At 34.6% G+C, this 27,290-nt stretch overlaps 2 protein-coding genes and 1 pseudogene across 3 annotated transcripts; 1 reads left to right on the top strand and 2 right to left on the bottom strand.

Moving 5' to 3' along the window:
• The first annotated feature begins 261 nt into the window (after positions 1 to 261).
• On the top strand, positions 262 to 5,557 carry LOC145563224 (nucleobase-ascorbate transporter 11-like). The gene is made up of 10 exons (XM_081623662.1): positions 262 to 1,041; positions 1,625 to 1,722; positions 1,842 to 2,012; positions 2,396 to 2,496; positions 2,583 to 2,718; positions 2,870 to 2,920; positions 3,339 to 3,626; positions 3,993 to 4,227; positions 4,340 to 4,620; positions 5,011 to 5,557. Exons 1-10 carry the CDS (start codon positions 447 to 449, stop codon positions 5,230 to 5,232), a joined length of 2,178 nt encoding a protein of 725 aa, XP_081479788.1. The 5' UTR covers positions 262 to 446; the 3' UTR covers positions 5,233 to 5,557.
• A 7,187-nt stretch (positions 5,558 to 12,744) lies between these two features.
• Positions 12,745 to 14,438, bottom strand: LOC145563223 (12-oxophytodienoate reductase 3-like; annotated as a pseudogene). Its single transcript, XR_014094515.1, has 3 exons — positions 14,074 to 14,438; positions 13,810 to 13,940; positions 12,745 to 13,705 (listed from the first exon to the last, which is right to left on the bottom strand). The product of XR_014094515.1 is annotated as a 12-oxophytodienoate reductase 3-like (transcript).
• Positions 14,439 to 15,366: 928 nt separating this feature from the next.
• On the bottom strand, positions 15,367 to 20,050 carry LOC145563222 (putative U-box domain-containing protein 50). The gene is made up of 9 exons (XM_081623661.1): positions 19,705 to 20,050; positions 19,435 to 19,547; positions 19,181 to 19,308; positions 18,633 to 19,056; positions 17,664 to 17,804; positions 17,011 to 17,553; positions 16,219 to 16,929; positions 15,957 to 16,125; positions 15,367 to 15,603 (listed from the first exon to the last, which is right to left on the bottom strand). The coding sequence occupies exons 1-9, from the start codon at positions 19,874 to 19,876 to the stop codon at positions 15,503 to 15,505; spliced, it is 2,502 nt and encodes an 833-aa protein (XP_081479787.1). The 5' UTR covers positions 19,877 to 20,050; the 3' UTR covers positions 15,367 to 15,502.
• Between the last annotated feature and the right edge of the window lie 7,240 nt (positions 20,051 to 27,290).

The following is a 27,290-nucleotide window of genomic DNA, read 5'->3' as shown; positions in this document are numbered from 1 at the left end:
TTCCTCTATAAAATAAATAGAGCCCCCTTTTCTCATATTTTGCAAGAATTGAGTCCTCTATATTATACTTAACTCAGTTTATCCTACTCTCATTTGTACTCATCGTAACAACCAACTGATAAACAGTTTTGCAGGTTAGAAAATTTGAATAGGAACATGCTACAAAACAAAAAGTGGCAAATTCAAAAGATAGATTAAGAAATCAAAGATGCTGTCATTATCAATTTCCTCTCTCTCTCCTCCCATAAAAACTAAACTGAACCACCAAACACACTTCATAATTACATGCCACCATTTCCTAATTATGTTGCTAGTTCACATTATTACTAACTCTTTTGCTTAATTTTTACTCTTTCTTCAAAATCATTCCTTTTCATACTTTAATTTTAGCACAGTACCCCAGTTCAAATCTTCAACTGAAGCTTGTATTTAAGCAATACCCAGAAATGGTAAAAGGGTCAAGCTCAAAAGCCATGGATAAGTCTAAAAAGCAAAAGGGCACAAGTTCAAACCCTACCAACGACGTAAAAATTGAGACATTTGTTCCAAAGAGAGATCATGACCCAAGAGATTTAAGATCTTGGGCTAAAAGAACTGGGTTTGTCTCACTTTTCTCTGGTGAATCAACTGCTTCAACTTCAAATACTAGGAATAATTTAAGGAATGAAAGAGTTGGGAATGATTCCATTGAGGAGAGAGAAAATGATGGTAATAGAAAAAGAGGGGAAACAGATGCTGAAATTCAGCCACTTGGTAATGGAATCCAAAGGAATAGGAATGGGAATGGGAATGAGGAAAGGAGGGAATTCAATGGGAATGCAGATGTTTTGGGGTCTATAAATGAGGAAAGGAGAGTTGGGGTGGATGAGAATGGTAATAATGGAGGTGGGAATGAATTTCATGAAGGTCAAAATATGGAATTTAATGGTGAAAATGAAGTGGGTTTGTATGGGAAGTCCCCTAATTTAGAAGACCCAATTTTGGGAAGACAGCCTAAGGTTTTTAAAGTTAAAAGTGGGATTTTGGATAATCCTGGTTTTGGTGAGTATGTTGGTTTTTATTGTTATTTGTTTTATAAGTTTATAATTTTGCCTAGTTGCTTCATACTTAAAAGCTATTGCTCCATATTTATGATTTTATGAATAAATATATAAAGAACTTGAATAACCATGCATGATTCTTGCAATGAATTGGAATATGACAAGAAAGAGTATTGGTGATGATAGGGATGATAGTAAGATAAAATGACTTGTTACTTGTTGATAAGAGATGGTAGACCTGAGGCATAATGTTCTGTTGGAAATTTGTTTTCTTTAGATGAAATTGTTGTTTTATTGGAGCTTCAATTAGCATTGGGGAGCTTTTTCGTGTTAGACGAATGGATTGGATGTGATGAAAAGTCACACGGTCCTTGAATCCATACATAAAATAAGATTACCCATGTTCTGTTCTATCAGTTTTAATATCCAAGGTTTTAAGCATGAAACACTACATCTATTGATAGCTAGCAAGGTGCCTTTCATATTTTCATATCATCATCGTCGTCGTCTTGTAATTTTCTTCTTGTGAGATTACTATCTTGTTTGTGTAGTCTGTGACTCATATTTGGTTCTTTGTATGGCAGTTCCAGTAATCTATTATGGTTTCCAGCATTATTTCTCAATTGCTGGTTCACTTGTTTTGATACCTCTTATAATGGTACCAGCAATGGGCGGAACTGATGTAAGTATCTTGTTGCTTTTGTCTAGAATTATTACTCCGTATTTTGTTTATAAAGCAAGAGGAGTTTACTGATATGATGGATTTTGTATCTGAAATCAATTTGTTCTTCCATGTCTCAGAAAGATACAGCAAATGTAGTGTCCACAGTGTTGCTAGTGTCTGGCATCACAACGCTGCTGCATTCATTCCTTGGGACTCGTCTTCCATTGGTACAGGGAGGCTCATTTGTATATTTGGCTCCAGCACTAGTTATTATGAACTCTGAGGAGTTTCGCAATCTTACACAGCATGTAAGTTTTGTTTTGTTTTTTTTTGTACTCCATATGTTTTAACCTGTAGACTAGTAGAGATAGGCAGATAGCAATATCTCAGTGTCTTCACTCCTTAAAACACACTTAGTGTAGGATTAAAATGAAATTTGATTGTATCTTGAGAAATATTCAGTAGTGTTTAACAGAATTGTTGGGGATATAGCGACATCCAACTCATTCCATGTAATATAGCTTATGAGTGTTTACCTGTCTGCCTCGTTAATAAGTGACCGAAGTCAACTTACTGGTTTCGATGAGATGAATTCTGTTATACAGAGCCCTGCTGCTACTCTTCATTTATTAATGTTACTGCCATTCCAATGACGTATTTTTCTATTTCTATACCATTTAATGAAATACAGAAATTCAGGTACATAATGAGAGAACTACAAGGGGCTATTATGATTGGGTCACTTTTTCAGTGCATGTTGGGATTTAGTGGTCTTATGTCTTTGCTGTTAAGGTATGTTGAAGGTTCAATTCGAAGAATAACTTTTGAAAAGACTCATAGGCTACCTTATCTCTAGATAATAAATGTTTCTACTGCAGGTTGATTAATCCGATTGTGGTTGCACCAACAATGGCTGCTGTAGGTTTAGCATTTTTCAGCTACGGGTTTCCTCAAGCTGGCAGTTGTGTTGAAATAAGCATACCCCTAATAGTGTTGCTTCTTTTGTTCACCTTGGTGAGCTGTCTTATTGTTTAAGTGGTTGTTGTTTGCTAAACTGAAATCTGATTCACATCCATGGTGATATGAGTTATCCATGAATGTAAAAACTTCAATGATTATTCAAGATTTTGAAAGCTATTTGACTTTTGTTCCCCCTGATTTTCAGTACATTCGGGGAGTATCTATATCAGGCCATCGAATTTTCCAAATTTATGCGGTATGTATGTCAATTTCCTGTCTAGATTTTCTGGTAAGCTGCATGTTACTGCAGTCTTTTCATAATAACTTCCATAATTCTGAATTTCATGCAATCATAGTACTGAGATAATCTTCCTATTTATATTGTGGGGCATTGGTCTGAGCTCTGATTCTTTTGTTAAGCTGTATTCTTTCCTATTTTACAAGGCAGATTGATTGGCTACTAATACTTAAGCTAACTCTGCTTTTTCCTTCATTTAAAACAAGGATGATATACCAAAATGAGCTCTTTGGAATTTCTTAATCATTCTATTTTAGTAAATTTTATTAATTGAAACATATACCTCGTATAGAAATTGAGGGGCAGGAAATTTTTTGCAAATTTAGCTGGCTTTTATTTAGTTATTTTCCTGACCTGTGTCTGTAAACATTTGCAGGTGCCGCTTAGTATTATGATTGTATGGGCATATGCTCTCTTTCTGACAGTTGGGGGAGCCTATAACTTCAAGGGTTGCAGCCCCAACATCCCAAGTTCGAACATACTGGTTGATGCTTGCATAAAGCACGCATATACCATGAAGCACTGCCGTACAGATGTTTCGGATGCATGGAGTACTTCTGCTTGGGTCCGGATTCCATACCCATTGCAATGGGGTATCCCTATCTTCCGCTTTAGGACCTCTATAATTATGATCATTGTATCACTCGTTTCATCAGTAGATTCGGTAGGTACCCTTTCTTTCAGGATGGTATTGCTCATAGATGTCCAAATAAAAAAAGAAAAGAAAACTTCTTACATCAAGGAAATCTATTTCTAATGATAATTGATTATGTGCTCCAGCTTTGCATTTATCAAAATTTACTTTAATGTGTAGTGCTCTAGTAGTTTATGGCAATTCAATGGACTTCTATGATTTATTATGATTAGTCTGCACAGTTGAAAATCGATCAAGCAGTACTTGTGATGGATCACATGAAGTCACTTTTTAGTTTTTACCACTTGAACTGTGAATCATATTGTTTTCGGGTACCATTTTAATCACGTGATGAATTTTTAAGCAACTCATTGAAGATACATGTAACATGTGCAGGTTGCAACATATTATTCTGCATCATTAAAAGTCAATTCAAAGCCTCCAACCCCAGGAATTGTGACTAGGGGAATTGGGATGGAAGGTTTTTGCAGTTTACTGGCTGGACTATGGGGTACTGGAACTGGATCAACAACTTTAACTGAGAATGTGCATACAATCAGCATAACTGAGGTAGCAAATCGAAAGGGTGTACAGCTTGGTGCTGTTCTTTTAATTTTGTTATCTGTTATAGGTAAAATACATCTTGCCACACAAATTCAAGACAATTCCAGTTAAATTTTCTTGTTTCTTTATAATTTTGTGCACCACTTAGTAATGTATATCAATATGTTTTTTGACTGCAGGAAAAGTAGGTGGTATCCTTGCTTCCATTCCACTAGCACTTGCTGCATCTGTGTTGTGCTTCATTTGGGCCCTCACTGTAGCTCTCGGTCTCCTAAATTTGCAATATACTCAAGCATCTAGTTTCCGAAACATGGGAATAGTCGGTGTTTCCTTGTTTCTTGGATTGTCCATCCCTGCATACTTCCAGCAATTTGAACCTGAGATAAACCTGATTCTTCCCAGTTATCTAATTCCATATGCAGCAGCATCAAACGGGCCAATTCATACTGGCAATAAACAAGTAAGTAGTGCTTTTATGATACAAGTAAACTGGCAATTCATAAATAATTAGTCGAGAAAAGATTTTATCTGGAGTGTTATATCTGTACAGTAATTGAATTTATTGTTTGTGCCTTGTAATGCCTGAACTTGGTCTGGAATAACACTTTAAATAGCTTATCATGTCTCGAAATCACACTTTCTTGTCACCTCATGTGAGGGTCCCTTCTTTCCAGCAGTCCAAATGAAGCTGAACTTAAGAATTTTAGACACATGCATCAAAAGCATATGAAGAAGTTAGTTTATGTTTTTATTATAGGCACTCTCGTTCATATTGGTTTTTCTTGCCTTTTCATATCTTTTTACCCTGATTTTCTTGGAGCTGATTTCTTGTTTCTCTTATATGTACCAGTTTGATTTTGCCACGAATGCTCTCTTGTCTATGAACATGGTGGTGAGCTTCTTGATTGCTTTTGTTCTAGACAACACTGTTCCTGGCACCAAGCAAGAACGAGGGGTATATAAGTGGTCAACTTCTGAAGATTTGGCAACAGATGCTTCTTCTCAAGCCAGTTATAAGTTGCCTAGTGGAGTTAGTCGTGCTTGTTGCTGGGCAAAGTGTCTAGGTGTATAACCTCAGCAGTTGGTTCGGGCTGCTTCTTTGGGCTTTTGCTTCTTTTTGGCTGTCTCTTGAACTTTTGGGTCTCGTGGTATGGCTCAACTGGGTGAAGGTTTTCCTACAATTAATTCACCCGATTTTGGGATTATTGATCTAGAGCTTAAATAGAGTTAAGGAAATTGCACAAGCATACTAGTTCATTATAGGAAACAAATGAAAAGTCTATGTATTGGCATAATATATGGTGTATGTCACGTGCCTTTCAAGTTACAAGAGTAGAGTGTGAAGTAGGAAGTGTGAATTAATTTGAAGAGAAAGTTGTGTTTATTCAGCAAGATTGTAACTCAGAAGTCAATGAAAAAGGAAAAAAAAAAATGCTTCTACCTGTATTCTTCAACTAATTTAAAAATAAAAAAGGGAAATCCAATCATAGATCTTAGCTCCTTTAATTATTGGGTGCTTGGAGTTTCTCCTGGGAATAAGGTTCTAAAGGTTATGTTTGTACTATATAGTTATTATGTCGAGGTTGGAGGTTGCTTCAGATTAGTTTTGTAACACTGGTTATATGGCACACTGTAAATCTGAAGTGTCGTAGTACTCTTCCAAGGGTTGTGGCTACCCAAGGTGAAAAAGGAGATGAAAGAGGGGTTAGACTCAGTTGATGACAGCTACTACAAATACTAATTTAAATAAGTTTCATGGAAAAATTAAATACAACTTGATTTTTCTTATTAGAATCAACCTTTTTTTGGGGTGGAATATGGTGACCTTCTAATATGCCATTGATCTAATCTCTTGGACAACACTCATCATTGTAGGGATTAAAGGTGGGCATGGGCCGTGCCGGCACGCGGGCAGCAAGAGCCCGACACGAAACTGGCACAGCCCGACACGGTGGCCCACTTGTGGGTCGTGCCGTGAACAAATTTTTAAAAAGCAGGCACGGGCATGGCGGGTGGCACGATCACTAGACGCGTGGCACGGCTCGTCGGCACGGCAGCACGACACAATTTTTAAATATTGTACGATTTTTAATTATCATTATAAATTATTGTATTATCATACCGGCATATAATGAAATAAGTTACTCATCAATTTTTGTGTTATCGGCTTATCGCACTCGTAAATTTTCTAATTATATGCATTGTTGCTTTTTGCAAAATAATACGGAATAATATAATAATACAAAAACATAAACATAAATTAATAAAATTATTTAAACATACTTATTTTTAAAGTTGTTCAAAAAATATATATCGATTTTTTTTTATATTTAAAAAAAATGAAAAACCGAGGCGGCCCGCTGCTCAACACGGCACGGCCCGCAGGCACATGGGTCGTGCCGTGCCGTGGGCTGGGGTGTGCCAAAAGGTGGCACTGCACGACACAACCCACCAGAAATTAGGCATGGCACGACCCGGCACGAGCCACCCCCAGGCATGCCCCGCGGTGGCCCAACACGGCACGATGCCCACCTCTAGTTGGGATAATGAGAAATTGCAGCAGCACCTTTCTGACAGTGATATCAGCCTGGTGCAAAGCATTCCTGTTAGTTTGAGGGATACTGAGGATGTGAGATATTGGTGGCCTTCGTTTGATGGTGTTTACACAACCAAATCAGGGTATTGGCTTGGGCAGTTGGGTCATATTAATGGGTGGGAAAATCTGCATGGTGGAGATAGAGGAGAGGTCTAGAATACTATATGAAATATTAGGGGTCCTCCGAAATTAAGCCAATTTTTGTGAAGGGCCTAAACTGGGTCACTTGCTACACTTGGAAGGCTGCAAGACCGTCACATTAGATGGGTTGTGTGGTTAATGTCACCATGAAACAATCATCCATGCTATCTTTGATTGTGAGCAGGTTTGCTACATTTGGAATCACTCTTCGTTTGCAAATACTTTAATTGATGTTCCCTCTAGCTCTTTCTTTGATCGATTTTTGTGGATCATGAGGAAGCTTAAAAAGGAAGAGTTGCTTGTGTTCTCCGCTATTTCTTGGGCTACTTGGTCTTTTTGTAACTCATGTCTGTTTAATAAGCCGTGGAGTAATTGTGAAGTGGGAGTGCTGGGCTTTATTCGGTTGGTTGAAGACTACAAAAAATATGTTGGGGCTGTTTTAGGTGACACAAAAAAGTCTGATGTTGTGTCTGCTGGTGCGTGGCAGCCTCCAGCTGATGGCTGGTTCAGAGTAAATTCTAATGCAGCAATGTTGGGTGATGGTGTGGTTGAGTTAGGTGTTGTGGTGCGGGATAACAGGGGGTATTGCTGATATGGTGTGTCGTTGCTCTGGTATTACTTCTGTGGTGCTGGCTGAAGCCTTAGCTGTGCGTATGGGAGTGCTGTTGGCTAGAAATATGGGTACGAGAGAGTGGAGTTACAATGTGATGTTGTCAATATTGTTAAGCCTATTTGTTTTTAGAAGGTGGGAATGAAGTATGTTGATTAGGTAGATGGGAGGATATGACTCTCTTCCTTTATCTATTTTACTCACGGGCGGATCTAAAGTCAAAGTTACGGGGTCAATTGATCCCATTTATTTTTTTTAAAAAAATTATTAAAATATTTAAAAGATGATTTTTTTTTAAAATTGAATTATTTAATATGAGGCAGATAATATATAAATTGTGAGTAATCTAACATCTAATCCGTATCAAAATTCAAAATACATAATAATGTGTCAACGATGTGCAATATGATATATAGGTAGTTTTATCACGTAATTTGTTAATTTATGAATAATTTAAATAAAAATCTGAGTAGTATATGCAGTTACATTAAAATCTGAATACAATCTTACTACAATCGACTAGTATATAACTACATTTTACCTACTGCATACATGTACCTGATAGATGTCAAAACATCGGGTGCAAATAGTGTAATCATTATGATCTCTCTTAAAATGAATAAAAAAGAACATGACATTCGCCCACTTGCAATCTTTGTGGGAAGTACTTCCGCCCACTACATAAAAAAAAAAAACCCTATTAAAAATAAAATTAGTTAGTTTTTTATGAAAAATATACACATACATAATTAAACATGAATAAAAAAAAAATTACCATTAGTTAGTCACAAAAATTGATTAAAAAAATCTGAAAATGAGAGTGAGAGACTTTGGCTCTCTAAACACAAAAAAAAAAAAAAAAAAAAAAAAAAAAAAAAAAAAAAAAAAAAAAAAATCTAAAAATGAAATAATGTACGGTATGATTGGTATGCAAAATCTGAAATCTATATAATTAGCAAAAACAATAAGATCCATTGCGACCTAACCCTTTTCTATGCTAAGTAAACTAGCTATCTGGAAACTAGTATTATTCATGAAGTAAAATCAACGGCGAATCTAACATTTAAGTGGGTATAAATAACATAAAAAATTATATTAAAATTATTCATTAATTAACAAATTACGTGATAAAGCTACCTATATACAAGTATCATATTGCACATCGTTGACACATATTGAATTATGTGTTTTGAATTTTGATACGGAGTAGATGTAAATAACATAAAAAATTATATAGTTACATAACATACATAATGTATAGATTCATTGACCATCCACAAAAATATTGTGGTTTAAGAAGTAAGAAGAATTTTGAACTAACGCATTTCTTGGAGCTTTAGTGTATTGAGCAAACATCTTGATAAGAAAGTAATTTCCCTTCCAATTGTTGTAAAAGTTGAGCAACTCTTTTAACAATTATTTTAAATTTTTTAACCAGCATTAATCAAATCACACTATTAATTCCCCCTTTGTACTCTCCTTTGTGTCTACGCCACCTTCCCAATTTTCTGTGGCACACGATATGGACCATAGAATCTCGCGTCTAACTTCTCGTTACATCGACTAATTCTTGTTTCTTTCTTTTGCAGGATAGGTGTCATACTCTTGCACTTCTTTGACTTGTTTTAATTTTGCCCTTGCTGACGGGGATTTTGTAAGTAATTTGAATGTTTACTACATTCTGTTGTTATTGGTACTGATTTATTTGATGGGTTGAGTGTTTGTGCTTATTATTTGAATTGGAATGATAGTTGTAGATTGTTTATGTACTTATTTGTAGAGTGATTCTAATTTTATCGGATATCAGAATATCTTCGTTGGATTTTTGTACTTCGTTGACTTGTTGCAATTTTGCCATAGCTGACGGGGATTTTGTAAGTCTCTTTAAATTTTATTTGAATGTTGTACTACAATTGCTGTTGTTATTGGTGCTGATGTATTTGATGGGTTGAGTGTGTTTGTGTTTATTGTTTGAATTGGAATTATAAATGAAATTTGTTGATAGTTCATGTACTTATTTGTAGAGTGATTCTAATTTTTGGAAATCTTAAAAGAGTATGATTAACAGATTGTTTGTAAAGTGATTCTAATTTTTGGAAATCTTAAACGAGTATGATTAACCGACTAATCTCATGCCCTTCTCTCTAAAATAAACATTCTTATATATACAAGCTTAGGCTACATTGCCTTTAATTGCCTTTGTCTTATTCTACTGCTACTTTCTACTCTACTGTCAAGCTGCTCCAATACTAGGTGTTGTTGGTGTTCCTCCCCTCCCCTTCTGAAATTGCAGAACTTAACTACTCTTGTCCTCATGTGTTTGAAGTGCTAAAGTGTTAATTGGCTGCTTCCCCCTTCTCTGATAGTATAGTTTGATTGGCGGTATAAGCTTAGGAATTGGATTGTTGGCTTGGTCTATTACCTCACTCCCCGGCTGAACTTTCACCTTGTCCTCAAGGTGGAAGGTCATACACCTCTGATCAATGGCAGCCCCATCTTCTCACGTTGCCTTAAGTAGCGGTATCCCCTTCCATTTAATGAGAACCTCGAGGCCGTGCTTGCCTTACCTAACCCCCAGCAGTTCTTCTGGTTTGTTCAGGAAGTGTTGGATTGACTAGCTTCTCACCAATGTTCTTGAGTTGTGTAATATGAAAACCTTGCATGTTGTCGGAAGTTCGAGTTTATACTCCACCTTCCCAATTTTCTGTAGCACGCGATATGGACCACAGAATCTCGCTGCTAACTTCTCGTTACATCGACCTGATTGTTGTTTCTTTCTTTTGCAGGATAGCTGCCATACTCTTGCACTTCATTGACTTTTGTAATTTTGCCCTAGCTAACGGGGATTTTGTAAGTCTCTTTATATTTTATTTGAATGTTGTACTACATTTGCTGTTGTTATTGGGGGTGATGTATTTGGTGGGTTGAGTGTCTTTGTGTTTATTGTTTGAATTGGAATTATAGATGAAATTGTTGATAGTTCATGTACTTTATTTGTAGAGTGATTCTAATTTTTGGAAATTTTAAAAGAGTATGATTAACAAATTGTTTGTAGAGTGATTTTAATTTTTGGTAATCTTTAAAGAGTATGATTAACAGACTAATCTCATACCCTTCCCTCTAAGACAAACATTCTTATATATACATGCTTAGCCTACATTGTCTTTAATTGCCTTTGTCTCATTCTACTGCTACTTCCTGCTCTATTGTCAATCTACTCTACTATTAGGTGTTATTGGTGTTGCTCCCCTCCACTTCATTGCAGAACTTAACTACTCTTGTCCTCATATGGTGGAAGTGCTAAATTGTTGGTTGCTTTCCCCTTCCTCTGATAGTACAGTTTGATTGGCGGTTTAGGCTTAGGAATTGGACTGTTTGGCTTGGTCTATTACCTTATTCCCCGGCTGAACTTTCGCCTTGTCCTCAAGGTGGAAGGTCAGAAATCTCTGATCGATGGCAGCCCCATCTTCTCACGTTGCCTCAAGTAGCGATAGCCCCTTCCATTTAATGAGAACCTCAAGGCCGTGCTCGCCTTGCCTAACCCCCAGCAGCTCTTCTGTCAGCCACCAGTTCTGGTGAGTTGTTCAGGAATTGTTGAATTGACTAGCTGCTCACCAATGTTCTTGAGTTGTTAAATATGAAAACCTTGCATGTTGCCGGAAGTTCGAGTTTTTATGCCACCTTCCCAATTTTCTGTAGCACGCGATATGGACCATAGAATCTTGCTCTAACTTCTCGTACTTTGACTGATTGTTGTTTCTTTCTTTTGCAGGATAGGTGCCATACTATTTCATTTTCAGATTTTTTTTAAATCGATTTGTGTGACTAACTCATGGTAATTTTTTTTTATTCATGTGTTAGTAATGTATGTGTGTATATATATTTCATAAAAACTAAATAATTTTTTTTGTTTATAGGTTTTTTTTATATGTAGTGGGAGGTTGTACATCTCACAAAGATCGCAAGTGGGCGAATGGTCTATGCAAGGCAGCGAATAAACTAGGCTTGAAAGCCTTTGTTTGTTCGTTGTGTAGGGACCGTTACGGCGTCCTTCGTGAGGTTGACATCATGTTCTTTCTTATCCATTTTAAGAAAGAACATGACGATTACTCTATTTGTATCCGTTGTTTTGACATCTATAAAGGGGTACATGAATGCAGCAGGTAAGATGGTGATCTTTCTGATGATTGGCTGTGGATGAGGATCTTGTCAACATACTAGTTGATTGTAGCTTTATGCTAATGGATTGTAGTAAGATTGTACTCAGATTTTAATTCTGAACTTGTGTATTTTATGGAGCTTAGTGTGTCGAGCAAACATCTTGTAAGAAAGTAATTTCCCTTTCAATTGTTAAAGTTGAAGGCCTGTTCACATTTACTTAATTTCAGTTCAGTTCAGCTTCAATCAGTTCAGTTCAGTTCAACTTCTAATTTCCCTCTCTCATAAAATATTCATTTCAGCTCAATTCAGTTCAGCTCCAATCAGTTCAGTTCAGTTCAGTTATGTTCGGCTCCAATCAGTTCAGCTCACTTCAGTAAATATGAACAGACCCGAACAACTCTTTTAACAATTAGTTTAAATTTTTTTACCAGCATTGATCAAATATAAGTCTAGGTGTTGTTGACTTCTTGTTGTTTCTTGATGTGTCTAAGAAGCATTGTGCAGGTTATCAATATTAATAGGGAAAGGGTAATTTACGGAATTAATAAGTAGTTTTTTTTAGAATATTGAAGAAGCTAATAGAGATTAGGTTGGGGTATTTTCTATAATTAAGCTAATTAGTGTCCAAAAAATGATATAAATGAGGTTTAGATTCTTCACGATTACCTCTTCTTTAAGCTCAGTCTTTGACTTTTTGTTCAAAAAAAAAAAAGCTCAGTCTTTGACTTTGAACAATAAGAAAATGAGATAACATATTCTACTGTCAAAATGCCACTCATATTTGCGACTTGTGAGCACGCTTTCATGGTTCAATGAGTACCCAATACGTCATTAGTGATGCTAAGTGCTAGCTAATTCACATTTTATGGCTGGCTTCTTATGCATAGGGATTTATTATTTCTGTCAAAGTGTTAACAATATATGGTCAATTTTTGTGTGAATTATAATAATATTTGGTTGAATCTAAAGTTAATAACTGAGGATACTAATATTTGGATTTCAATTATTCTATTTCTTAGTCTTTTTTAAGGTTTCTGTTAAGAGATGAAATTCAACAATAGAGTTAGAACAGGATATCGAAAATTAGACAACATTTTCATTCAAACTTGTAGAATTGTAACTGAGAATTCCATGAAGAGTACATTCACTTGTATTCTTTGGAAAGGGTTAATCTGTTACACTTCTTAGTTCTTACCAATCAACCTTATTTAGAAGCCGATTTTCTTTCTCTCAAGGTTGTTGAGTACTTTCATCCAAGAAGGGGTAATCAGTGTAACCCACTACAGGATCATGGTTATAGAATGTAGCGGAATCATACTCATTTAATGGTGCATTGATCTCAAACCTGCGGACCAAATCAGGGTTCGAGAGGAACAACCGGGCATAAGCAATCAGATGAGCATCACCTTCAGCAATGGCCTTCACCCCCAGCTCTTTGTTGAATCCTCCACTAATCATGAAGGTTCCTTGGTATGCTTTCCTGAGTTTTCTCAGCAGCTCGGCTTCTTTCTCTGTATCCCGTGTGTAAAAGTTCCTGCTTGAGTTTGCAGGTAACAGAGTTTAAGCCCTTGCTCTTCCTGCAGCTTGTTAAGTCTCTCTACCACTGCTAAGCCTAGAGCTAGCTGATCAGAATCGTGGGCTACTGGGCTTCTTGATGGTACAATGTCGGGGATATTTTCACTCCAATTCTTTCTATTCCAATGGCTTTAATCACAGCTTCAAGAATCTGCATCAGGAATCTGCATCGATTCTCAAGGGACCCTCCGTATTCATCTGTCCTGTCATTGATCCCATCCTTCAAGAACTGGTGAATGAGGTATCCGTAGGCTCCATGAATTTCAACTCCATCGAATCCTGCTCGAATAGAATTTATGGCTGCTTGACGGTAGTGTTCAATGATCTGTGGGATCTCTGAAGTCGATAAAGCTCGAGGGCTTGAATAATCAGAAAATGATCCGTCAGGCAGTAGAATTTTCCACCTAGTTGGTATGGCCTTGTTTGTTGAAGATATGGGCAGTCCACCGTCTGGTTGGTATACTGTATCACCAGAAAATATCATCAGGTACTCTCATTTCACGTTATGAATTTGTTGTTTTAGTGTCCGAGTATAAATAGATGAAGATAAGTGAATGTTAATATACCATGGTGCGAGGCTCGGCCTACATGCCATAATTGACAGAACATATAGGCGCCTTTGGCATGAACAACATCAGTAACTCTCTTCCAGGCCTCCACTTGTTCCTCCAGGTAAATCCCTGGGCAGTGAGGATAACTGCAGAAATTAGCTCTTCTACATTAACATTCATCATCTCTTATAACAGGATTTTTATGTTAAAATGCTGAATCTTATGATAATATTATAAAAGATCAGAGAAAGGAAGGGCATAATTACAAAGTCAATTTACCCATGAGCAGTGGGAGAGATGAAAGTTCCTTCAGAAATGAGAAGCCCACCATTGGTAGCGCGCTGAGAGTAATACTGAACCATGGCTTCATTAGGAATGCTATCTAATGCCCGACAGCGAGTCATAGCCGCCATAACCACACGGTGAGATAGACGTAGCTCCACCACTTTTCCCATCTTATATCCACTCAATAGATGATCAGATTGATCATTCCCCTGCAGTTCTACCCCTACTGCTGCTTTTTTCCCCTTCATTCTTGGTGGTAGTGTAGTAAGCTTGTTGTTTACAAGAACAACAGGAAGACAAATCCCTAATGACTACTAGTGAATACTGTCAATCTGTCATACTTCAGGGTTCCCATACTAGTTTTGGATCTTTAGTGCTACCTTTTAATTATTTGTGGTACATACAAGTTCATTTTAACTCTGTCTTATCAATTTTAGGATCATGGGTGATTTAAAGCTGATGACATGAGACAAAAAAAATCGAGATTATTATACACGTGGAAAGTTGAGTATGTGGTGCAAACAAGTACTTACTACGGAGTACTTAGTTATCCCATCAGACAATGCATAATTTTAACCATTAAAAACATTTACTCATCAAAGTTGTAAAAAGTTTACATATTTTGGAGGCTAATATTAGTCTATTGGATTTTATTTTATTTTTTTTAAAAAAATATTGCTCAAGTATAAATTATGAAATACTAGTATAAAAGTAGAGTATGTAAATAAATAGTGCAAAAGTCAAAACAAAAAAAACTGGAGACTGGGCCTTACCTAGCATGCTCTGATCTCATGAATTTAAGAGTGCTATTGAGCTAAATGTAACCTTTCCAATCAGGATTATGTTGCACATATCACCAAAAGATGGTCTTAACTCTTAACCTATTGTTACTTTAAACTAGATAGACTTGAATGAAAAAAAAAAAAAAATAGAGTTCGGACAAATTTATTTACAAACTATGACTAGTAGCCTCATTTCAGTTCATGAGTTCAGGGGGTGAATTGCAATAGGACAGAAAGTGAAGTAATGTGTATACTTTAGCTAGTCCTCCACCAATAATGAGCTACTGCATTCTCATATCTCACAGAGAAGGTAGTCACAGACTCACAGTACTTGGCGACAAGTACTTAATTCTCATCCTTCATCTCCGTAACCCCCTATGAGTTCTTGTGTCAAGCACTTTTCAAGTGATTCATGAGAAGATCATATTAGCAGACAATCTTGGCTGTTTTAACCTCTACGATCAAGTATATTTTCAACATTAATCTTTAGGGTATGAACAGAAAATATTGTAATACACAACATTTCAAATTTCTTTAACATTTTTACAATCACAAAGTGAAAGAAGTACAAGAAGACAAAGAGAAGTTATACGTTCCCATTCTATTCTTGTACTCTTAAAATAAATGAAGCAAATGCCCTTCTAAAACATCTTATACACACACATATGAGGAACACTGAGTGAAAGCTTGTTGAAACCATCACCTGAAGAATCCATATTTTCTTGTAGATAGATAAACTTACCTGTGAAAGGAAAAAAAATAGAGAAGGTATAACTAGAACATTGTGAATTTTATAAATATTTATAAAAATAAGATCTTCCTCCGTCAATAAATAATAGGCCACATTTTTATATGGGATATACTAAAGTAAGATATTTAACTAGCCTATATTAGCTCTAATGATACCTTTGACTAAAAACTGTAATGAAAGATTATGGTGGCATGGTAGGAAATTAGGGATGTATAAACTAACATATATAGAAGGATACTTTTAGGTATTTCTATTTGGTTCTTTAAAAATGACCTCCAATCAAATGTGGCCTATTAGATAGAGATGGAGATATTAGTACTGTTAGTGTTAGGATGTGCTATTACGCCAGTCTTGGATGAGAAAACGAAGATTGTGGTTAGGGACGAGATGTCTGTGCTTTAGCTTCTGGTTGGTCACAGGAGAATTATGGTGCCCCTGTCGCACCCATTCTTCTATGGCTTCTAGCTCATATGAGTATCCATCTGCTGCTATATGTGGATTGTCCATTACGACCTAAACAAAATTCCAAGTACATTATACAAAACCATCTCTAATCAGACAGATAGGTATAAGAAGCCGTGTCTGCAAGAAGTTAAGGTCACTAACCTGAAGTAAAGGGCACAAGAAATTGGAAGGAACGTGACTCCACTCCTCGCCAGAGGATGTACCATCTTCACTTCCCATATGATATTCTCGTTTAGTTATCACATCATCAGCCTTTTTCTTTAGTCCATTCAACTCTTTAGTCACTAAAGACATAATATCTCCTGCACTAGGCTCTAAGTTTATGGACCTACATTTCATTGCTAGCTTCACGACCTCCTCTACCAAGTCCATAGGCCAATCACCAGCATTTTCATCCAAGGCTTTGAGGATGACCTGACTATTGTCAATCATCATAGCCTCGTGATCAAGCCTAGCCCAGTTCCTTCCTGTAAGAAGCTGAAGCAACAAGTCTCCAAAAGCAACCACATCTGATTGCATATCAGACTCATGACACTCATCAGGGCTTGGTCTGAGTTCAAATGAATGGAGCTTGGCCACAAAATTACGGTCCAGGAAGATGGTTGATGGGTTAAGCTCACTACATACTATGGGCATGGGTTTTGCAAGGTGGAGGAATTTCAATCCCAAACTGACTTCGGCTGCAATTTGGATCCTCTGGTGCCATTGGAGTGCCCTGGCTTTTGTCCTTGAGAATATGATGTCTCTGAGGCATCCGTTTTGCATGTACTCAAAAACTAAGCACTTGAGCTCTGAGCAGTAGCCGATAAATGCTGTGACTTGGGCATGCCGGATGTTTGCAAGGAGATTCACCTGCTTCAAAGTTTGATTTAGATAAGAGAGCTATACAATTTTACAGGCACTGGCTAATAAAAGAATATGTCGGTGTTTTACCTTTGCTTGGAAAAACTCCTGGCACATATGATCATTGGAATCGAGCACCTTCACTACAACAGACAGGCGATTGATCCGGCCTTTGTACACACTAGTCCAATTTCTTCCATATGTCAATCTCCTATATGTAGCAAGGTTATCAGTAGCTAATCTGATCTCATCTGCACTGAACTCCCTGTGGCTGCAGCTGACCTGATCACCCATCCTATTAGCCAAGCCAATAGCATCCTTTTCTTTGCAAAACTCGATCCTTCTTTGGAACACATCTCTCTGCTTTCTCAATTCCTCTATTTCTCTCACTAGCTCAGTTCTTTTACTGGCAGCATTCTCTAGCTTAATCTCAGCTTCCCGCTTAGCAAGTGAGGAGACTTGGAGTTTGCTAGACAGCTCAGATTGGAGCTCGATTAATGAGTTTAGTCTGTCCTTGCTCTCTTGCACATCAGCTTGGATTTCATGAATCTGCTCTTTGGTGTTGTCTATGTCTTTGGTTAGTTCAGTTCGCATTGAGACCTCTTCTGCTATTTGAGCTTGGAGTTGCTCAGCCTGCACAAAATATCAGTGTTTGTTTTCAGAGTATATTAGGTGCATATCCATCACAGTATATGAGGTGCATATCAACTAAAAATAATTATATATCGAGAGATTCTAATTACCCGATGATTGCACAAGCAAATAGCCCATGAGGCTTTGGCTTGTCTGTCGACTTCAGCCTTGCCTGCATTTTTATTCAACTCAATCATAGCGTGTGCTGCTTGTAAATCATTTTTCAGAGTTTCTATTCTCTCACGAGGACTCTGTAATAACAGAACATCAGTTACAGTTTCAGGCCATTTGAGATGATGATCAGGTACCAAAAATATAACAATACTAAAAAAAAAAAATTACCATTACATATCAGCAATATAGTGCACACAATTTGTCGTCATCTTTTCCCCCACAAAGCATCTCTAATTCAATACTTATAGATATAAGAATGGAGTTTTAGTCAATGATGACCTCTCTTTCTAAACTTGGACTTTTTTATCAGTGTTACAATTTTGAATGCATAGTATTTTATAAATGGGAGTACTAGTGTACAATTAGCAAGCAGGAAGTTGAGTAGATGAGTATCAAGTGCATTGGCTAACATGAATCCATGATAGTATAGTCAAGCTACACGGAATACAATTTTGTACAATCAAAGAGTCGGATAAAGGGGATTCTAACCTTCACGAAAACACTGAAAAAAGACTCGTAACACTCAATTGGACATATTACCCATTAAAACATTACGACGTCACCGAACGTTAGGCAGGTGCAGGTCGAACCCCCAACCTTCTCCAATCCCTATCAATTTTTCAAATAAAAAAAAGTACTCCATGTATGAAATTCTCCACACAGATAGGACTTCTTGCACCAATAAAACAAATCAACTTATATCACCAATATTCAAATGCTTCAAAGTCAAAACATGAGTAGAATGAAGGGGGCCACCCAAAAAAAAAAAAAAAAAGGTGGTTGTTGGTACAACAAGACACCTAAAACCAAGGTATCATCTTTATGTAACTACTAGACCAAAGCCAAACACTACGTCCATATTTCTAACAAGAATAAAACATAGAAGTTGGTACCTAAAAACATACCTGTATACAATCAACAAACATGTCTTGCACATTTGTATTATTTTCCATGGCGTCATCTTTATTTTCGTCCTTTAAACTTGACTCTAATTCATGGAGATACTCCTCGATATCTTGTTCATACAATTCCCATTGATTAGTAACCGTCCTTGAAAGAGGGGAATCCGAATCCAAACTCGAACGTCGTGATGAGGGGTATGTTGGGGAATTCACTTGTCCATGGGATAACATTTTTCCTAACCAACCTTTAAAATTAGTTTTTTGCTTATATTTTGCCACAATTACCCCTTCCTCATCTTCCATGTACCCTTCATCATTTTCTTCCTTAAGCATTACCAATCTCCCTCCGCTTAGTATGAATAATTCACAGAAATCCGGCTTTGATCGATGAACGTAAAACGACCCGCTAATCGCGTTCTTTGATCTCCTGTATAGTTTGATCAAGCCATTCAAAACAAAACCCACAAATTTAATCAATATATACTTTTACAAAATAATTAAAATTTATAGAAATAAACAAAGAATTAGTATAAGATTACAATTAAACATACCCTGATGATGATCTCATAAATGTCATTCCCATAACAAGCTTAGTAATTTTCTTCTCTATGATTAAGTCAACCACCGTCTTTTGAATTGGTTCATCATGGTTATTAATATTATGCACCTCTGCTTTTACCTGTTAAATAAAATTCATAAAATTTTAATTTTGACTAGTATACTAATTTCACGAGTTATTGAAAATGTTGCAATTAATTTAAAATGGGGCGAATATAAAATCAAGAATATTAATAAAGGAGCTTACTTTTCCACAATAGGCAATGTATCTGGATAGGAGTTTGTCAGTTTTCTCTTGTTCACATTTCCTGAGCATCTGAATTTTATCATCACTTACAGAACTTGCAGGAAGCTTTCCAACTATAGAACAAAAAAATACATCATCATAATTCATTAATTTATGATCATATACTACCTTCTTTTTCTTGCTTACATGAGGTATCAACAAATTAAACAAACTAAAAATATAAAAATTATTAAAACCCAAAAAATGACAAAAATGGTGGAATTTGCTTACATGGGGTATCAACAAATTCAAAGGAAGAAGAATTATTGATGAAGAGAATAATAATGGAGATAGGATGATGAGAACCCCATTTTTTAATAACCCAATTTAAAGTCAAACAACCTTCTTCTTCTTGCATTTCATTACTCAAAGCCACATATATTTTCTCATGAAGTTGCAGCATGTTCGTGTTTGTTCTCGTGTTTTGTTAGTCGATTATAGATAATAAAATTGATGAGAGGGGAGTGTGGTTTATTAATAACCTAAACCCCATTTTTTGAAATGGTGTGAGAATTGTAGTGTGAATGCTACGTGTTCGTACGTGAAGGTGATGGGAGAGGAGAGAGAAAATGAGAGGATTTGGATTGGGAGGTTTTGATTTTGAGGATTGAAATTTCCAAGGAAAGTGTTCTTTTATTAGGCTGGCTGACTTGTCTTCTTAAAGAGAAAGGTTTTTTTTTAAAGGTTTAAGACTTTTAAATCGTTTGATTCACCAATTTGGATGATTGGATCTTTAGGCCCCGTTCTTTAGAGCTACTCTGCTCTGTTCTGATTTGCTCTGCTGAGCTCTGCTCCGCTCTACTCTATTCAAATCAAATCTGCTCTGCTCAAAAGAAATCTCCTCGGCTCTATTTTCATATAATAATTAATAATAACAATAATAATAATTAATATTCAATAATAATAATTAATATTTATTGATGATAATAATTTATTATTTTGAATAATTATAATAATTATTAATATTAAAAATAATTTTAATAATAATTAATATTTATTAATCATAATAATAATTAATAATAATAATATTTAATAATTCAAACTATTAAGAATTAATATTTAATAATATTATTAATTAATAATTTCTAATAATTATAACAATTATTTCAAAAAATTAAATAATAATAATTACAATAAATAACAATTTCTTTTTATAAACATTTGATATTAGAATCACAATGTGTAGAAACATTTTATGTGGGTATTGATTGTTAGTTTATTGAGTTGAATTATTTTTCAAATCTTTCCATACAATTTTAAGAATTAAAAAAAAATGTTGTTTTCAAGTAGTACTTTATATATCATTATTATTTTGAGGGTTAAAAATATATGATTAAGACAAATTTATAAGTAAAATCATTATAACTCATTAAATCATTTTATTTTAAAATTTTTGTGAAATAAATATAAGTAAACCGTTGTCTTTTATCTTTCTACTATTAACATATGTTAAATATGGTACACATTTATTTATATTTTCACTCATCTAAATCAATGGTATATGCACTTATTAATAATAATAATAATAATAATAATAATAATAATAATAATAATAATAATAATAATAATAATAATAACAATACCAACAACAACATTAATAATAATAACATTAATAATAGTATTAATAATAATGTTGAAATCTGCTCTGCTCGGCTCGACTCTGCTCTGCTCTACTGACCCCTGCTCTGCTCTGCCCAGAAGCTCAAAAGAACAGGGCCTTAGTTCTTGTCAATTTTTGGGTTTTGTAATTAAGTTATGGATGGATGTGGCCGTTTTGTTGATTTGGGCATTTGGCTTCGTTTTTGTCTTGTTGATGATAATCGACGTGTTATGATTCAAAACTTACAATTTAAGCTCAAAAGACAGTAATAATGAAATATTTTTGAACATAAAAATGAGTCTCGTCAATACAAAACATTTTAAATCAACGCAGTAAATAATACATACTTCTGATCAGTTCAAGTTTTGATGGGGACAAACCAATGCGAAATCGCCAACATTTAATTAATACACGAATGTGACATTATTTAGGATTTTAAATAGAGTTATATGTTTTCATTGTTGGTTGAAGAATATAAAAGAATATCCATGGATTCCATGGATAGAACTGCATTTTAGAAATCACGAGGAATTTGCTTGTAACTTATAAAACACCTCCCAAAGGACCCCAAGGGTTCGATAGTGACCTTCATCATAAGACAGCAGGCAAGAAAAGTTAGCACTTATATTGCCGTGAAAATTAGATTTATATTTTAGTATTATCTTTCCAAATTATTATACTCACATAAGTCACATTACATAGTAACGAACTTACCACGGTGGCGGTGGTTGGGCCAAATCTACATGTTTTCCCCATTTGGATTTTGGAGAAATAAATAATTTATTCGGAATAACAGTTAGCCACATAGCCATAGAAATGAAGAAATTGTTTTTGATTTGGAGTTTTTATAAAGAGTAGTTTTTACAACCATAAAATAATAATAATAATAATAATACTACATCCGTTAGTTATTACCTGCAGTATTAGAATTTTTATATCTCACAAATAATGTCTAAAATTACAAATAATAATTAACGAAAGTAATAAATATATTAAAAGTTATGTAAAACATTTATGTTGAGACAAACCTATCAAGATCCGATTATAGTTCTCCTAACACATACGAGTAATGATATAAATCACAAACAAAAAATTTAAAAAAAAAATATATAAAAATGAAGAACATAAAACGCAAAACATTGCAGTCAAGAGAAGAAGACTTCGTATTAACAAACTCTTTCTCTCGTTGACTAATGTGGGCAATAATAAAAAGTGAGGGATAAATCAAGTGGTTAGAGCGACCTCTCGATTCCAAGAGATTCTTTTTTTTTTTTTTTTTTTGACGGACGATTCCAAGAGATCTTGGAATCACATTCTCATCACTTAGCCATATGGCTCTCTTAAGTCTTAACACCAAAAACACTAGTGTGGGCAATAATTCCGTGTTGGACTGTTGGAGGCTCTCCTATCATCCAAAGGAGCAATTATAAAAATCTTTGTTAACTTGGCCCAGGCCAGGCCCATGCTGAACTAGAAGCTTAAAAGTATATTGAGATAACGATAAAATAATAAAAACGACAATATAATAGCATTCAAAGGGGGTGTAGCTCATATGGTAGAGCGCTCGCTTCGCATGCGAGAGGCACGGGGTTCGATTCCCCGCACCTGGGCTAATTATGTTTGCATGATTACTTGAACAATGCTTTTAAATTTTCATGACACGTTCAAATTTTGATCACTACATAATACTATGACTTCAAAATTCATGTTTTTTCAATGGGCTCAAACATTTTTAAAGCCAGGTTCTCTACTCTGGACCGAAAATATTGAATCTTGGCCCAATTTAATAGTTGTTCAAATCCAACTATATTACCTGGGCTAATATGTTTGCATGATTACTTGAACCATGCTTTTAAATTTTCATGACACGTTCAAATTTTGATCACTACATAATACTATGACTTCAAACTTCAAGTAGAGGTTTTGATCAAAACATAATACTATGACTTCAAAATTCATGTATAGGTGTCAATTTGGGTGTTTGAGTTAGATTTCTTAAGGTCGGGCTTGAATTTTTATAAATTTGAGTCATGCTAAATTTTGTATCCAAACAACTCAATATTTGATATTAACATATTGCATTTTGGGTCACCCTTGAAGGATTTTGACACCTTTAAATTGTTACTCTTAATTTGTACAGTTCATCTTATTTTACTTTACAAAACTTATTTCTTGTTTTAACTATAACAAGATGAAATCAAATTAGACAATAAGAGTCTATTCCGATTTATTGAAAACAACTTAACTTAACTAAACTGAACTAATTAGGGCTAAACTGAACTAATTAGGGATGAACAGAACTGAAATTAAGCTAAACAGACACAGGCCCTAAACATATGGAGAACATTAGCTTAGCGTAACTTATTAGTGTTTGCTTAATGCCAAATATTTGATGTTTGTATAGTTGATCAATAAAAAAAATATATGAAAATTTGATACTCGCAAAAACTATAAGAATAACATTGATTTTGATCTTATTTGTGTCATCCCAATACACAAGAGTCATTTTCTTACTTTAAAATGGAGACTATGACATAATATCTAGTGAGGTTTGGTGGTTAAAACTTAAAAGTAGATATGACATTAGTGATATTACTAATTTAAATTACAACTAGCCTTTTGACCTGTTTGATGCACGAGTTGTTACTTGGATAAATTATTTTCAAATATAGGTATACTTTTCAAAAGTTGAAACTTTTGATATAATATACGAAGTAATTGTTTCATTGCTAAAACTTAAATTAAAAAATAAATAAATAAATAAAGTTAGAGTAGAACTCTGAAAGAAGATGAAGGAATTTGGTTAGGTATATATACATGAAGAATGTGGAATATGAAATGACGTATTAGTTTAAGTTATATTTTAATTAAGTGTAGGAGATGAAAAGACAATTTTGATTATAATTCATATGTTTTATGTAATGTGTACTAATTATATTAGAAATGAAACACTTCATTTTCTTTTTTGAATTTGCAACTTATAGAATGCAAAAAAATTTAAACAAAAAAATTTAGGGAGATAACATGTGGCATATGGGATAATGAGTGACTTGTGATGACATTTGTCATGTGAAAAATATGTGGTTTGTGTTTTTAAATACTAAAAAAGTATAGAACTATAGATAGATATAGATGTTAAAGTATCATTAACCGTCTTAGATATTTATGTATTTCATGTCATTCGAGATTACATCTTCGAAAACATGATACAGCGATATAACATGATAAGATATTATCATATACTCCATATCATTCGAGATTACATCTTCAAGTGTACACGATTAATGTATTATTAACAAGCTAAGATATTATCATAACCCACCATATCAATCAAGATTACGTCTTCGAGAACATTAAAATATATCCAAATATTTGAAGAGTGCAATATAATATTGAACAAAATGCAATGAAAATAAAAGGAAAAAAGAAGATTGATTTTGGGAAGAAGCGAGACAAAAAGGGCTTTAAATGAAATGGGAACAAGAGTGAAGGAAATAACGGCATGGTCTCGGCTAGAATAAACCCCTCCATTGGATTCGGCCCTTCCAATTTTTCGAAATCCTCAAAATATCAAAACTCCCCCTCTCTTTTCTCACTTTCCCTTTGTTTTTGTTTCATGTAATTTACTATTCCGTAATACTTTAAGAATCCAAAGAATGTAACTTTTTGTATTAATCTATACCACAATTGGCCGGTAATTTATAATTAAATTATTATTAACCTCCCTCTGTCCTATATTAGTATGCGTGTAATTCTCTCGATGTCCTAAATATTGTGCTTATTTTTAATAATAAGCGTACTTTGTGTGCAACTGATCATACTATGTGACCGCTTATAAAATAACAAAGTAATTCCTACAACATTGATCGAATAACCTCTATAATACTGACAAGTAAGACCCTGTTATTTAGATCTAATCTGCTTTATTGAAATCAGCTATGCTGACTCAATCTGTTGTGCTGAAATCTAGTTTGCTCTGCCTAAAAGCTCAATAGAACAAGGTCTAAGGGCTTGTTCACTTCAGCTTAATTTCAGTCCAGTTTAGTTCATTTCAGCTTCAATCAGTTTACTTCACTTCAGTTCAGCTCCTAATTTTCTTCTCTCATAAAATATTCATTTCAGCTTAGTTCAGTTCAGCTTAATTCAGTAATTGTGAACACGCCCTAACTCCTATAACACTAACCTAGTAGCCTTATAATATTAACAATTTTTTTTTTTTACATAACACTAAGTAACCCTGCTAATGACTGGCTACACAGTATAGTCGGTCACATATAAGAATTTATACTAATAATTCTTATTTTATAATATGTATTACATATATCATAATATGTTGTTTTACATTTTTCTTATCAAAAACTCTTTTAAGAATATTTCAATTCTTTTGCTACTCTTAATTCCCGTGAAAAAAAAAGGTAAAACAGACATTATATTATAAGATGAAGGTAATATTGATATAGTGTATAACATATTTTTGGGATTCAATCAAAAGTTTAAACTTTTGGTTGAGATGATTATTTAATATGGTATCAAAGCTAACGTGATACAAATATCACAGTTTGAATCTCATCTACTCTTCACTTTCAAGTAGAATGTTAAATGCTAGGTATGGTATAGCCCATGCTACATCCACACTATAAGTTAAATGGGCTTTCATATAAAAGAACGTTACACGGTATAAAATATATTTTTGAACTTCAATTATAAGCCAGTAAAATACTTCATAGACAGTAGTCCAAATAGGAAAAAGATTAAAAAAAATTAATCACCAGTAAAAAGAAGGTTAATAATTAATGACAGTGGGGGATGGTATAAATGTGTCGGGGAGGTGGTGCACGTGCGTGTAGCGGAATCCTCTCGTAATAGAGAGGGGGAACGAGAGATATTTGGGGAGAAGAGAGTAGTCAAAAGATGCCGCGCACGTGCCTTTGAGTCAAAGGTCAAACTTTGAAAAGCAAAGCAAAGTGGCCCAATTTGGGGGGTGTCATTACAAATTATTAGTACACGAGTCCTCTACCTCCGTAAATATTGCTTTCTTTTAATTTTCTCTCTCTTATTCTACTCAATCATCACTTTTCCACCGTATCAATACCTCCAATCTTTGCCGCTCTTTCTTTTCATTTTTCAACTTTTAAATCTAATTATTATTAGTATGTGATCTTATCGATCCTTTTAGCGTTATGATTATTTGTATATAAATGTAGTAGCAGATAGGTTGTTCGGATCGGATCAAATTTAATTTTAATTTGGTTGAGTTATATTACATGGTTAATGATCGAAGAAATTCAATAATACTATTGCCTTTTATCATTTCACAATTTACTTTAGGTTGAGAAGTAAATATTTAAACGAAAAAAATACGATATTATCATTATTAAACACGTAATAAATTGTTATACAACATCTACACATTTACAATCGAGGATGGCCACATAAGATGATTATAATAAATTGCAATAATTAAACAACTGTATTTATGAATGATTATTGTAAATGAAACATCAAAAAATAAGAATGAAAAAAATACTTTCCACAAAAAGGGATGGATATGCTTATGTGTACGTATGACTAACGACTGTCCGTATGCAAGGTGTCAAACAAGTTGATTTGTATGCAACCTTTTTTGTGTATTTTTATTTAATTTAATGATAAATGATCATGTGATTTGGCCTCATTATTCCTTTTGTTCAGTTCATTTTTTTGCTAAACTCCAAACTTAAATAGATTCTCATCCTTCCATAAGATGTGCAGTTTTTCTTTTGCATCCCAAAAAGAGATCATTTATTTGATTTACAAAATCACATTTTCACATACGTATTGACATGATCAACCTCTGTTTCCACATATAGGAATTATGACAGTGATCTTACACGTAAGTACAATCAATATATGAGAAAATATATTTTCTATAATAACGGTTTTATTTATAGCATAAGAAAAAGGTGAATGAATTGAAGACGAGCTTGTAGACATTAGATAGACACTAGTAGGCCCGGCCTGTTCACTTCAGCTTAATTTCAGTTTAGTTCAGCTCCAATCAGTTCACTTCAGTTCAGCTCTAATCAGTTCACTTCAGTTCAGCTCCAATCAGTTCAGTTCAGTTCAGTACTGTTTAGTTCAGTCCAACTTCTAATTTCATTCTCTCATAAAATATTCATTGCAGTTCAATTCAGTTCAGTTTCAATCAGTTCTATTCAGTTTAATTCAGCTCCAATCA

This window comes from Chenopodium album, chromosome 10, assembly GCF_948465745.1.
Source record: "Chenopodium album chromosome 10, dcCheAlbu1.1, whole genome shotgun sequence".
Classification (NCBI taxonomy): Eukaryota; Viridiplantae; Streptophyta; class Magnoliopsida; order Caryophyllales; family Amaranthaceae; genus Chenopodium; species Chenopodium album.
The sequence above is the reverse complement of the archived record's forward strand: the minus strand, read 5'-3'. Positions and strand labels throughout refer to the sequence as shown.

Excerpts from the sequence above, each read along its gene's own strand:
- LOC145563224 (XM_081623662.1), top strand. The coding sequence starts at position 447 with ATGGTAAAAGGGTCAAGCTCAAAAGCCATGGATAAGTCTAAAAAGCAA. Across the intron at positions 1,723-1,841 it reads CAGCAATGGGCGGAACTGAT|AAAGATACAGCAAATGTAGT; the intron begins GTAAGTATCTTG and ends TCCATGTCTCAG. Across the intron at positions 2,719-2,869 it reads TGCTTCTTTTGTTCACCTTG|TACATTCGGGGAGTATCTAT; the intron begins GTGAGCTGTCTT and ends CCTGATTTTCAG.
- LOC145563222 (XM_081623661.1), bottom strand. The coding sequence starts at position 19,876 with ATGCTGCAACTTCATGAGAAAATATATGTGGCTTTGAGTAATGAAATG. Across the intron at positions 17,805-18,632 it reads TGTTTGTTGATTGTATACAG|AGTCCTCGTGAGAGAATAGA; the intron begins GTATGTTTTTAG and ends CTGTTATTACAG. Across the intron at positions 17,554-17,663 it reads TTTGCTTGTGCAATCATCGG|GCTGAGCAACTCCAAGCTCA; the intron begins GTAATTAGAATC and ends TATTTTGTGCAG.